The sequence below is a fragment of the Trypanosoma cruzi genome, genomic scaffold (genome assembly GCF_000209065.1).
Source record: "Trypanosoma cruzi strain CL Brener 1047053514673 genomic scaffold, whole genome shotgun sequence".
NCBI lineage: Eukaryota > Euglenozoa > Kinetoplastea > Trypanosomatida > Trypanosomatidae > Trypanosoma > Trypanosoma cruzi.
Genome location: NW_001849355.1, coordinates 3,089 through 16,714, shown reverse-complemented (window position 1 = coordinate 16,714; position 13,626 = coordinate 3,089). Strand labels below are relative to the sequence as shown.

General features: G+C 51.4%; 1 protein-coding gene and 2 pseudogenes across 1 annotated transcript, besides 6 other annotated features; all 3 read left to right on the top strand.

Annotated features, from left to right (window-relative positions):
- Window positions 1-13,626: part of a sequence feature (areas not merged during assembly with more than two copies in the genome that could not be assigned to a particular haplotype) that runs on past the window's edge.
- Window positions 1,626-1,660: a microsatellite.
- Tc00.1047053509429.30 lies at window positions 1,721-4,537 on the top strand (annotated as a pseudogene).
- Window positions 5,677-7,983, top strand: Tc00.1047053509429.10 (annotated as a pseudogene).
- Window positions 7,903-7,922: a microsatellite.
- Window positions 8,149-8,169: a sequence feature (AT_rich).
- Window positions 8,452-8,474: a sequence feature (AT_rich).
- On the top strand, window positions 11,014-13,626 carry Tc00.1047053509429.4 (retrotransposon hot spot (RHS) protein, putative; the record flags this gene model as incomplete). The annotated part of the gene is made up of 1 exon (XM_815083.1): window positions 11,014-13,626. A coding segment is annotated over one exon (2,613 nt), but the record flags the coding sequence as incomplete, so codon positions are not given.
- Window positions 13,308-13,382: a sequence feature (CT-rich).

The window sequence follows — 13,626 nt, the reverse complement described above, 5'->3', positions numbered from 1 at the left end:
ATACCAGTCCTGCTCCACACAGTGGCGCCGAACGAAATTCCACGAAGGAAATCCCCAAGACTTCTTAGTCTGGTGCAGCTGAAATTCCTCTTGGAAACGATAAGGAGGGGCGCCACAGGGAGTTGACACTGCACCGGCTAATAAAAGCACCAAATTTGAAACAGATGCGATTTGCTGAACGCACAATGCAGCACCGTCCTCTGGTGACTGCAACGTTAATTTCTGGAACATTACTGACTTGAGACTCCATGGAGGAGACGGTGACACCACCGTGCATGCGTGTGACTCGCGTGTTACTGCTTTTCCTGCTGGGGTTGTGGGGCATGACAGCCGTCATTTGAATAAAAAGGGAGGGGTGAATTTGCGAGGCCTCATGAAAAATGACAAAATCTTTTTTCCCGGAGCTATTCTGTGCACTTTGAGGAATCCTTTTTTTATTTTAAAATTTTGTTGCGGGGTTGAGTTCTTTTTTTCTTTAGAGTTTATTCTACAACAACGTGCTGCGACTTGTTTCCGTTTGTGCTGTGCTCCACTGCCACTTTGTGTTACCGTTTCCGGTTGAGTGTCCTTCTGCCGGCTTTGCTGCTGACATGCCTCTGTTTTTTCTTTTCTTCTTCCCTGCTATAGGCACCGACTGTCCGCAACGACGATTGGTTGTGTTCCCCTCTGCGATGGCACTGGAGCGACGGAATGCCCGACTCGGCTTTCTGCTTCTTCTGCAAAGGGAGGGGACGGTGTGCGGCGTGCCTCGCTGTGTGTGCAGGGCACCATCCATTGCAGCCTGCTGTGCGGCATGAAGCCAATCTGTGAGGACAGAGCCGTGGCCGACTATGCCGTGGGCTTGGGTGCGCCCCGTTCTTCTTGTTGCGGCTGCCTGTGTGCTGTGCGCACGGCAGTTTCTTGCGGAGCAGCGTGGATGACGCTGCTTCTGCGTGCGCTGTGCGGCTGACTCCTTCTCCACTTTTCTTCACCCTCGCACGAGGGGGCGTCGTCCGTCACCCGCCCATGGGAGGCTGTCATTCCCAGTACTCCTGCTGACCACTGTGCCGCTTGCAGTCACTGCGTACTGCATGGTTCTGTGGTACGTGGAGGACCGCCACTGGCAGGAGCTGCGCGAGCCGCGGCGTGGTGGGCTGGAGGCGCTGCTGCGCGATGACGAGGAGAGCGCCGAAGAGACGCAGAAGCCCCACGACATAACGTCATCGTCGTACGCCTCAGGCACCACCGTTGGGTCGTCGTACAGACCACCCGCACCGCCGTTGCAGCCTGTGGCCGGTGACACCCGCTCAGACGCGCTGAGCCTGTTTGACTTTGCATCCAGTTCGAGCCGTATGATCGATTACGCTGCCATGTGCCGTGTAACACGCGGAATTCGTAAGTATGCGGTGATGGTTGGTAATGAGGGAAGGATGCGGGGCCACATCTGCAATGCGCAGCACAGCCATCGATTGTTCACTGCACTGGCAGCCTCGATGTTCATTTTTTTCTTTTTTGGCTTGCTTCCATTTTTTGCTGAAATGCACATTTTTTTTAAATATTGCGTAATGGAGGCCGCCTTCTGCTGTCACACTGTGTGGATGGCTCTCTTGTTGTGGTTGCACAGTCATGTCTGTGCGTATTCTCCTTTTCTTTCTTTCTTTATTCTATTCCTTCTTTCTTTTTGATTTTTGTTTAGTGTTCAGCTTTTAACTCAGTCCAACTGCGAAGACAAGGAGAAACAATGCCTGGAAAGCGCAAGAGAGTGCACGGGGACGATAATACCGAGAGTCAAGCGTCTGCTGTGCCGCAGGGAGATCTTCAGACGAGAGCAAGGCTGTCGTCCCATGGCGACACGGATCAACCCGCTGCGACCCACATAAGAGTGGAGGAAACGCGGCAACCGCAGTGGACTCTTGACAGTTGGCTGGATAAAGTACTGCTTGAGGAAAAGGAACGCACCATGGAAATGCGGCTGAATGATTTCCTTCAGAATTATTTTGACGGCAGGGGCGTTGAGGAATTCAATTGGAGAGTCTATGTGCAGGACTTTTTGAGTAGCCCCAATGAGTTCATCAAAGACGAAGTGTTATTGGACACAATAAAGGCATCGCCGCCATACCAAGAGCTGAAAAAAGAGCGTGAGGAGTATTACGTGCTATTGGGGGCTTCAAATAAGCTTTCAGACGAACGTCTTCTCACTCTCAGGCATTGGAGGGACTTTAAAAAAAAGGATACGGTCATTCCTCTTGCAAGGGCACAAATAAACAAAGCCTACTCTCATATACTGAGAGTAGAGAGGTGGAAGGCAGAAGAAAAGGCAAGGCGAGAACGACAAGAACTGTTATTTACCATTCACAGTAGGATTGATGATGCGGTGTTTAAGGGAAGGGTTCGCGTGGATAAAATGAAGCTGAATGACTTTCTTACGATGGAATTGGACGGCAGGGGCGCTTTGGACGCCAATCGGGATGTCTTGTTGGAGGGGTTTTTAAGGACCCCAAGAAGTACATTGAAGATGCGGGAGTATTGGGCGAAATACAGGCATCGGATCGTTACAAGAGGATGGAGAGGGCTGTGAGGGATGAAATGGATATGGAAGAGGATGTATACAAGCTTTACGATAAGGGCATGTACAATCTCCTGAGGTGGTTGGTGGCTACTGCGGAGGTAAAAGCAAGTGTTCATGTAGCTACTAAAAGGTTTCTGGTTGCAGCTGCCGAGGAAGCGAGGAACCCAAAGAAGTCGAGCGCACCGAGGTACCTGGAGGGATTGTACGAGTCTGTGCACAATGCGAAGTGGAGCCATGTCGTGGAAGTTTCTGGTGGCGAAGGGACGGGAATGGAAGTGAGGGAGGGTGAACCACCGCAGCCATGGACGTACAGGGCAGTTGGCGGCACCCTCGAAAAGGATGACGGTGTGGAGCAATCCGGTGAAGCACGTCTCAGGCTGATGGTGCTCACCTCGGACAGGGGATGGCCGTACTCGTGGAATCGGAAGGAGAATAAATCCACTCATGACTGCTACGTGAACTGTGAGGTGGAGCGAGTGTGGCAGATTGTCCTTGGCGATCTCACCGAGTGGTTCAACAGTCACGGTCGGACCGACTTTAAGTTCGAGCGACGTCTGTTGATTGGGACGCCCGGGATCGGGAAGTCGATGGGTGCCGGCTCGTACCTCCTCTACCAGCTGCTGCAATACGACGTCGAGAAACTCCAAGTGGTTGCGTACATTTTTGGTGGAAGCACGACGTACGTGTTTAACAAGACCATCAAGACGGTGACAAGATACCTGGGTAGTAAAACATCCAGGAATGTTTTGTATGATTTGCGTCATTTGAAGATGAAGGGGTATGTTATTTACGATGTGACAGAGAAAGGGATGCCAGCGAGTTGTTTTGCGCCTTGTGGTGAATGGGGCATGATTGTGTTGTCATCGCCAAACGTGGGCAACTATGAAAAATGGGAGACGCAAGTAAGAGCCGAGCGAATCATCGTGAATTGCCCCGACGAGATGGATATGAAGGCGATGTGTGCATGGATGAAGCGCGGTCTGGATCCAGATAAGCAAGCTGAATACTGGAAAGAGGTCAAAGAACGCATGGAGAAATTGGGGCCGATTCTACGTTACATCTTTGATGCGAATAAGTTCATTGCGCACTCTGCTGCCATTGAGGATGCCTTGGATGGGATCAAGTCTCGGGATGGTGAAAAGCACTTCACAAATGGAGGAGTGAAACTGTGGTATTCTGAGGATCCCTCTCAAAAGCTCGTGAGGGTTGTCCGAGGAAGAGGAGAAGTCTGTGCTGAGGTGTTTCTCAACGCACCGATATCTGTTTGCCTTGGGCGTCGAATACCGCACTATTTTGGGAAACGTGATGAGTGAGAAGGATATATATATATTCCCGTTGCTAGTATTGGGGGTGAGAATACTCTTTTGTCTGAACGTATGGGAAGGTTTGGCTTGCGCGCATTAATTTTTTTGGGGGAGTTTGTCGGTGCATTATTAGAGGAACTCAAGGAACTGAGGCCACCAGCACGTCGTGGAGGACAGTACGCAGTGCTGAATGCGAACCCTGAAGGGCACTCCACCGAGTTATATGTGGATTGGTTGCAATGGAGTACCATACAAATACTAATATAAAGCATCGGCTGCTGTACGTCACGAGTGCCGGCTTTCCGCTGGTGGACGGCTTTTTCTTTGTGAATTCACCGCGGAGGACGCTGTTTGGGCTGCGGATGGCTACGGCGTGTGAGCACCACACCAGAGCCAGCACTGCGAGGTAGTTCACCGAGTGCCTGGCGGCATATTTTAATGGTTGGGAGGAATTGTCCCGAGACATGTTGTGGGAGATGATTTATGTGCAGCAGGCAGACAGCACGCCGATGAATGACTGGCAGGGATGTGATGTCGTCAATTCCAATAATGTGAGCGACATTGAAAGCCGTGAGACTCGGTGTTCTGGGAGGAAAAGGTGCACCAGTACAAAGTGTCAATATCATTTCGGAGAATTTAGAAGAGACGAAGCACTCCGGAGTGTGGAAGAACCGTCGAAATAGGAAAACGAATTGGGGAAAGGGCAATTTTGATTTGTGGTAAAAAAATATTGTGAGAGTTATATATTTTTGGATACTTTTGTGTGTGCATGCGGTGCGGGTGCACCAGCCCCATGCGGCAGCACCGAACACAAATGCCAAAATGTCCAACACTATCGAACATAACAGTGACAGGAGAAATTAGGGAGGGAGTGGGGTTGTTTGTCTTCTGGTAGAAAAACATCGGGTGATTTTTATATAGTATGTTAATTGTGTGTGTGCATACGAGGCACAATTGGGGAATTGCCCGGTATGAGGGAATCACTGTATTTGGCGGTGTCGCAGTACTACTGCATTGTTTATTTTACTCTATTGTGTTCTAAGGCCCATCACGAACAGAGGCAGTTTTAAGGGATGGACGAAAAGTTAGTTCTATTGGGGAAGCAGTGCGCTGCGTTGTGACCGCATGGAGTGAGGCGCCGCGTCATGGGTGGATGAGGAATCGCTTCTGCGTGTGGCTCTTTGGGTGACTGCTCGCTTGGTGTGCGTTGTGTTTGTTGGCTGCGGGTTACTTCTCCTCTTCCATGGCGGACTGACGGCACTGCGATGGCGTGGCCACGGGGCTGGCGTGGAGTTGCCGGCCAGGTTGAGGGCTGTGGCGGTGCTTTTCTCCGCCTGTCTTTTGTTTCTTCCGTGTGTTTTGTGCCGTTTCTTGCTTTTCCCCCTTTTTTGCTGTGTTACTGCGTGGGGAGTGGCCGCATGCTCACGGGCCATGTTGATCGTGAGTGCCTCTTGACGGCATCCATTCATTTCTCACCGCCTGTCTGTCTGCCATTCCCTGTTGGGTGTGGCGTGTTGCACCGCGTGAGGGCTGGCCCGCACACACCGACGGCCTGTCACGACTTGCCGTGTTGCTGCACTTTTTCGTGTGCGATGGTTCTCCGTGCTTTTCCTTCCGGATTGTCTCGTGCCCCGCTTTTTGCGTGAGTGCTCTGCTCTGCTCCTCACTGACGTGTCTGGTGTATTGCCGCTGTTGTCGCTGTACTTTCCACTTCTTGAACACAGACACGCTAGGAAAGGAAACAAGCGCTAATCGCCACTGTGAAATTGTAAGGCACTGAAAGGACCAACAGCACACACACCGCCCACACACACACATATTTATATGCTCTCACGTGTTGCTGCAGTGAAGGCACCCCGCACACACAACCGTCGCCGCGTGACCGGATCCAGCGGAAGGAGGAGGGAAGGAGGAGAGAGTGAGCTGCAGAGGCCCAACATGTCCCGGCATCTGTTTACTTCCGCGGTGCTGCTCCTCTTCGTGATGATGTGCAGTGGTGGAGCTGCGGCCGCATCGACGGGGGAGAATTAAGTGATTGCGCGGCTGCCGTGGGTGGCCTTTATTTTCGTTCCGGGATGAACGCATTTGGAACCGAAGGGTGGGACTGGTGCAAGTGGAAGGAGGGATTCGTTTGGATCGCTCGCTCTTGTGGGTGTTGGTAGAGTGACGGTTGTCTTTGACGGGGGTTACACGACGCTTAATGATAGCGATGGGGCACCGAGTGAGCTTTCTCATGCTGATATTGTGGCGGGTTCCATCTTTTTTGCGTGGAATTTGTCGTCTTTTTTTGGTGAGTTTAATAATGGCCGGAATACACACATCGTGTTGAGCACAGCGAATATAAAGGGTGGTGTAGACTCCGCGTTCAATCCCACGGCAATTGAGAGCGGCAATAGGGCGTTTCTTCGTGCGGGAAGCTAGCAAAAGTTTGTTACGAATGGTGGGTTCAATTGGACGTTGAGAGACCGTGATGTTCAACTGGTTGTGGGTGAATTCACGCAGCCCAATGACGGCAGACGGAGCGAGCTGATCCACTGGTGTGAACCCAAATTGCTGTGATCACAGATCATTCCCGGACGCACGAACGCGGTGCGAATGGATTGAGGGTTTTTTGTGGCTCAGGTGTTTTGAATGGCACGCTTGTGTCCCCGTGATTGCGTACAATGACGAAAAAGACGATTTCTCCATGATCATCTGTTCGACGGACGGCGGCAGCAGCTGAGTGCTTTCAAGGGCATTTTTCCTGCGAACTGCATTGACCTTTTCATTGCCGAGTGAGAGCAGGGACAACTTCTCGTGATTACTCATTGCTATGGGAGCCGGTACTGCAGAGTGCACGAGTCACGTGACGAGGGGACAATGTGGGTGGAATTACCCGGGGCAATTGCGGGCGTATGGGCCAATTCACAATCGGTTCGTTGGGGCATGAGCTTGCGTGTGGGAGCCATTATCACTGCGACCGTTGGAGGAAAGAGCGTCATGCTGTAGGCTTGGGAAGTGAGCTCCCCGTGGTGGGAAAGTGAGGCCCATTCGCTCTACGTTTGGGTGACTGACAGCAACCGCGTGTTTTGTGTTGGACCGGCTTACATGGACGCTGCTGTGAATAAGCTGATTGCCAACGCCATGCTGTACTCGGATGGTGTGTTGCACCTTGTGGGAGCGAGGCACAATGAAGAGAAAAGCAGCCTGTTTCCTGCCCCCCTGACGGAGGAGCTGCAGATGATCACTTCCATTCCCCGTAATTGGGCGGACGTGGACGCTTCCTTCTCCGCGTCGCCCGTAAGTACGATGGGTCTGGTTGGATACCTTTCCAACGCAGGCACTGCCAACACGTGGATCGACGAGTGCCGTTGCGTGATTGCAACGGTGAAGAATGGCAAGAATGTCACAAATGGGCTTCAATTCGCGGGGCAATGTTACCCGTTAACCGTTGGGAGGATAATAATCACTGTAGCTTTGTGAATTACGACTTCGCTCTTGTGGCGACGGTGGCTATTTGCGAGACACACGCAGGCGTCAAGAATATCCCTTTGATTGGCGCGAAGGGAGCAGGCCGCACTGTGCACTTTTGACTGTTGCACAGCCATGAAGGGAGTTGGGGGGTGATGTTCAACGCAAACAAACACACCGGCCTTTGGGAGTTGAACAAACAATAACGAGTGGTGCTCACGCTGCAGGACCACCAACAAGGCCTTCGTATAGATCAATGGTGTGTGTGTGTGGGATGCTGAAACGACATCATCCTCAGGAAAGGGGTCACGCACGAATTCACAATTTTACATTGGAGGGGATGGGAGCAGTGCAAGCGACACCGGGAGCCAAAACAATTATTTGACGGTGACGAGTGTCTTTCTGTGCAACCGCATATTGACCCGGGAAGAAGCCGCAAAAGTTGGTGCCAGCAACCTTGCTCTTCCAGAGTCTCTTTCTGGGAAAATGCTTGAAGGGCCGGATGATCCAGCGGGAACTGACGGTGGCTCCAAAGATGGAAACGCATCTCAGCTCACGAACAACACTTTTTTGGAGAAGGACTCTAGTGGCTACGGCACGGTGTGTGTGTGTGTGTGTGTCTCGGATCTTGTTGCTTCTCCTTCTGGGGCTCTGGGCATTGCAGCTCTCAGCTGTGTGAGACGGCGGGAGTGGAGCCGCGACTCCCCGTGGAAAAGGGTGTGCAGCTCCTCAGGAAGACTCAATGCACTCCGTTGGGGACTTTTTATTTATCCCTTTTGTTTTCACCTCTGGATATAATGTGCTGCTGGTGCCTTGTAGGAGGGATCAGAACCCCCGCCTTTTTACTATTTTTTTAATTTATTTTTTGTTTGCCGCTAGCTGCACACTTTCATGAGTGACGTGTTTCCCCCTGTTTTATTTGCTTTTGTTGCACCGCACGCGGTGCCGGCCTCATTGCTGTGCGTCCCGCGGACTGTACAAAACGAGCGGTGGAGGAAGAGGCCGAGTGCCTCATGAAATGTGAGGGATTTCGTGTGGACACGTGGAACACTGCGATCTTTTTTTTCCCTCTGCAAGAAAAATATGGAGATGCACAATTCCTGCTGCACTGAGGGATATACGAAATGAAAGTCCGCTGAGGTGATTTAGTTTTTATTATTATTTATTTATTTCTGCTGAACCTACGCCTTTTTTCTTGTTTTTCTGTATTTGGCAATTTGCTGTGCTGAATGACACTATGTGTCTTTTTGTCCCATTGGGTGTCCCACTGCTAGCTGTGCAGTTGACACGCCCCCATTGCGATGGTGCGAGGGTGACTAGGCGCCCTGATGAGTGCGTTCTGAGGGGAGCGGATGGTGTGCGCCGTGCCTCACTGTGAGTGTGGGGCGCCACCGCCACGACCTGCTGTGAGGCGTAATGCCTATTCCTTCGGGGTGAGGTAAGTAAAGGACTGTGGTGAACTTGGATGCGCCTCGTTCCTCTTGTTGCGGCTGTGGATGTGTGCCGTTCGCATTGCTGTTTTGCGGTACGATGTGGATGGCGGTGCTTCTGCGTGTGCCTTCTTGAATGTACTGTGCGGCGGGCTTCTCTTCTCCTTGCCTTTGCCCTTTTGTGAGTGGGGCTGAGTGTGGGTGGCTGTCGACCTGCCCCGAGCATTGGGGTCCTCCACACACATGAGGCTCATCTTGGCAGCCTCTCGCAGCATCCATGCCTCGTGACAGGGAGCGAGGGAAGAGTGGCGTGTTTCCTACTATAGACCCATCAATTCCGAACAGTTGGAGTGAAACTAAAGGGAACAAGCGTGTGTGTCTTCACCTTCTTGCGGGAGGACGCGCAGAGGTCGGATTTCTTTTGTTACTTTGTTGTCACGGTGCCTGCGGCGACGTTAATGGGGGTTTGTTCTCCAGAGGCATTCATTGTGCGATTTGTGCGTTTTTGGTGTCCAACGTTTTCAGCGCCGCCAAATGGGGTGTCGCGCAGGATCGGAATACATGGATGTGCGAGAGCATTGTGTCGCTCGCCCGTAATAACACACACACACAGTTTCAGCGCGTCTGATACGTCACGTTCTTCGGAACGGTCGAAATCACTTGTGGGACGTCAGTTCATTTGCGGTGTCGAGAAAGTGAAGTAAATGGAGAGATATGCCGAGAACGTAATGCTCCTCCATAATACCGCAGGCTGGCGGCGACAAGGATCAGGGAGCCTCTACCCAACATTGAGAAGAGGCGGCACTCTGATGATCCGGCTTGCGCTTTAGGAACTTTTAATGTAGTGTGCACCGTGTGGGCCTTTTTGCTGCGGATATGCAGAAGGGCGATGTGGGGTGGAATTATTGTTGAAGGCAGCACGGACACCGCCTGACCTTTATGGGAGGGATGCGTGCTGTTATTTCGTGCTTCCTGGCCTGCGTTGTCGCACTCATGCTGTGTGTGCGGATGGCCACAGTAGTAGAGCTGCATACGGTTCAATGTGTGTTGCTCACGGGGACTGCGCGATACATGTATTTTTGTTGGGAGGCCCAAAGGAGGGGCGCATCGCCGTTGCGTGATTCCCGCGGCAGTCCATTACCCTACGACTGTGCGTGCCGCTGTCCGCTGCGCCACTGCAAGCCTTCGCCTTTGTGAGAAATGGGGAGCGTGACTGCTGTGGCGGTGGTCGAATTTTTCCGAATTGGCGCTTTTGTTGATCCCAATTAGAGCGCCGAGCAGCGAGGGGCCGCACACGCCCAGGAGGTGGGAGTGTGTGCTGCAGCCGCACTTGCGATTTGCAGTTGGGATGTGACATGTTTCTTTGGTATTTTTATTTTTGGTGATATGCGGGGCAGCGGTGTGTTGGCGTGTGCGGGCTGCTCATGGCTGCCGGTGTTGTCTTTCTTGCTGTTCTCCCGCTCCAGTCCTTTGTGTTCGAAGGACCAAACGTTCTTATGGGCGTGTGCTGGGGCCGCGTTCTTGCTTGGAAAAAAAGCCTTTCGCAGGCATAATGATACTGCCGTCCGTGCCACACGAGGCAGTGGGGTATTTCCTGGGATTTATTGGCGGGGTGGCACCGCACCCATGCCGTGTGGTTGATTTGTATTCCGCAATGCACGGTGATGGGGATGTGCGGTGACAACTTCCTCCAGTGGAGCGACACGAGCAGCACGGGGAGTGTAGCGGAGGAGTGGTGGATGCGTGCTTCCAAGTGATACGTGAATGGCGAATGCAATATGAAAGGCAGCGTCACGGCACTCTTTTGCCATGCACACCGCAGATATTTTCCATAAAGCATGCAAGTTGCACTCTTTTCTGTTTTGTGGGGGATTACCGTGATGCATCGCTGTTGCGGCGTGTATGATTTGTGCTTCTGTCAGGGCTTATGTGCCCACGTCCTCTTGCAGAGTGTGTGCGGTGTCGGCGGTGCCACACGGGTGCGGGACCGTGGCGAGCGGTATGCGTGGACGAACCCTCCGTGCGCACCACGTTGTTATTATTGTTGTTTGCTCTCACCAACACTGTGCTGGGTGGATGACATTCACTCGCCGTCGTTGCGGTGGTCCTCGTGCATTTGGCTTTTATCGAATACTGTGCCGTCACACTGTGTGGGTGAGTCTCTTGCTGTGGCTTCGATTCATAACTGTGCCTATTGTCTTTCTTTTTCTCATTCCCCTTTTTTGTTTGGTGGCTATTGTTTAGATCTAACTCAAACTAACTAAGAAAGCAAGGAGAAACAATGTCTGGAAGGCCGGAGAGTGTACAAGGCGGCAATGTGGAGAGTCAATCGTCCAATGTCTCGCAGGGAGGTCGGAGGAGAACAAGGTCGGAATTTGAAGGTGACACAGATTACTCCTCTACGACTCGCAGAAGATTGGAGGGAATGTATCGACTGCAGTGGACCATGAGCAGCACTTTAGAGGATATTCTCCTGGAGGGAACCACTAACAGGGCCAACATGAAGCTGAACGATTTCCTCCGAAGCAACTTGGGCGAGGAGTGGGTTGTGGAAAGAAATGGGAACGTCACGATGGGGAATTTTGTTCAGAATCCCGAGACGTTTATCAAAAAGAAAGGGTTATTACACACAATAAAGGCATCGCCGTCGTACCAAGAGCTGGAAAGAGAGATGAAAAGAGAGCTGGAGGAAAGGAAAATACTATTGGAGGCTATTTATAAACTTCATCACGAGGGTGTGGACTTTCTTGAGCAATGGAGGGACTATGAAGGAAAGGATACGGTCACTCCACTTGCAAGGAGAAAGCTAAACAGAGTACTCACTCAATTACTGAGAGAAGAAAGCCGTGAGGCGGAAGAAAGGGCAGTGCGGGAGGAACACGTAGGATTTGCCCTAACTACTACGATCAGGGATGTGCTATTTAGAGGAAGAGTTCGCGTCATGGACGTAAAGCTGAATGATTTTCTTACGCTGGAATTTGAAGGCAGAGGCATTTTGCGCGCCAATCGGAATGTCTTACTGAGGGGTTTTTTCAAGGACCCCACGAGGTATATCCACGATGCGGGAGTATTGGGCGAAATGCAGGCAACCGATGCTTATTTGAGGATGGAGGGGACTGTAAGGGATGAAATGTATTTGGAAGAAGCTGTACGCAGGCTTCACCACGAGGGTGTGTTCTTTCTTGAGCAATGGAGGGAATATCAAGGAAAGGATACGCTCACTCTTCATGTATGTGGAAAGCTAGACGGAGTTCTCACTCAGGTAGAGAGAGCAGAAAAAGCAAGGCGTGATGCGGAAGAAGAAAAAGCAAGGCGGGAAAAAGAAGAAAGGGCAAGGTTGGACCAGCAACGAATCAAGTTTAACTTAACTCTCAGCATTAAAGACGCAATTTTTCAAGGAAGAGCTCGCGTCCATAAAATGAAGCTGAATAAATTTCTTATGAGAGAACTGGACGGCAGGGGCGTTGTGGACGCCAATCGGAATGTTTTGCTGAAGGAGTTTTTCAAGGATCCCGCGAGGTATTTCCGTGATGCGGGAGTATTGGGCGAAATACAGGCAACCGATGCTTATGCGGAGATGGAAGGGGCTGTGCGGGAGGAAATGGATATGGAAAAAGATTTAAGGAGGCTTTACAAAAATGGTGTCAGCAATCTATTTGGGTGGTTGGTGGCTTCTGCGGAGATAAGAGCAAGTGTTCTTGACATCACCAAAAGTTTTTTGGATGCAGCCCTTGAGGAGGCGAGGAAACCAACGACGACGATTGCACCGATAAAAATGGAGGGATTGTACGAGTCTGTGTACAATGCGAGGTGGCATCATGTCGTGGAAGTTTCTGGTGGCGAGGGGACGGGAATGGAAGTGAAGGAGGGGAAACCGGAACAGTCATGGAAGTACAAGAAAGCTGGCTACACTCTCGAAGAGGATGACGGTGTGCGGAAATCCGGTGAAGTACCTCCCAGGCTGATGGTGCTCACCTCGGACGATGGATGGCCGTACACGATGAATGGGCCGCATAGGGCCGGTAATGACTTGTTTGTTAACTGCGAGGTGGAGCGAGTGTGGCAGATCGTGAAGCGCGGTCTAACCAAGTGGTTCAGCAATTTTGATTTGATTCTCAATCCTTCACCCGTGCCGCATCTTTTGGTTGGGACGCCCGGGATCGGGAAGTCGATGAATGCCGGCTCGTACCTCCTCTACCAGCTGCTGCACTACGATGTCGAGAAACTCCAAGTGGTTGTCCACTGTTTTGGAAGTACGGCGTACGTGTTTGACAAGACCAGCAGGACGGTGACAAAATACATGGGTAATAAAACATCCAAGAGTGTTTTGGGTGGTTTGTGGCAGCGTGGGATGAAAGGGTATATTATTTACGATGTGGCAAAGAAAGGAACACCGCCCGACCCGGATATTGCGCCCCCAACCAAATGGGGCATGATTGTGGTGTCATCGCCAAACTTAAGCAACTATGATAAATGGGCGAATCAAAGTGAATCCGTACAAATCGTAATGAATTGCCCCGAGAAAGACGATATAAAGGCGATGTGCGCTTGGATGAAGCAAAATCGACAGCTTGCGGAGGAAGAAGAGAAGGAAGAAGAGGAGGAAGAAGAGGAGGAAGAAGCGGGGGAAGACGAGGAGGAAGAGGCGGACTACTGGAAAAAGGTGAAGGGTCGCATGGATAAAGTGGGACCGCTTCTTCGCTACGTCTTTGATCAGCGCAAATACAAATCTCGGCTTGTCTCGTGCAGAAGTACAATTAATAAAATGGTCTTGTCGGATACCCAATATTACTCTGTTTTGGGGACTGAAAAAATGTGTGAAGGTAACCACGTCTCTCACAAACTTGTAAGGTCGTACGAGTACGAGGAGAAGATAAATCCGAATGCCTTACAA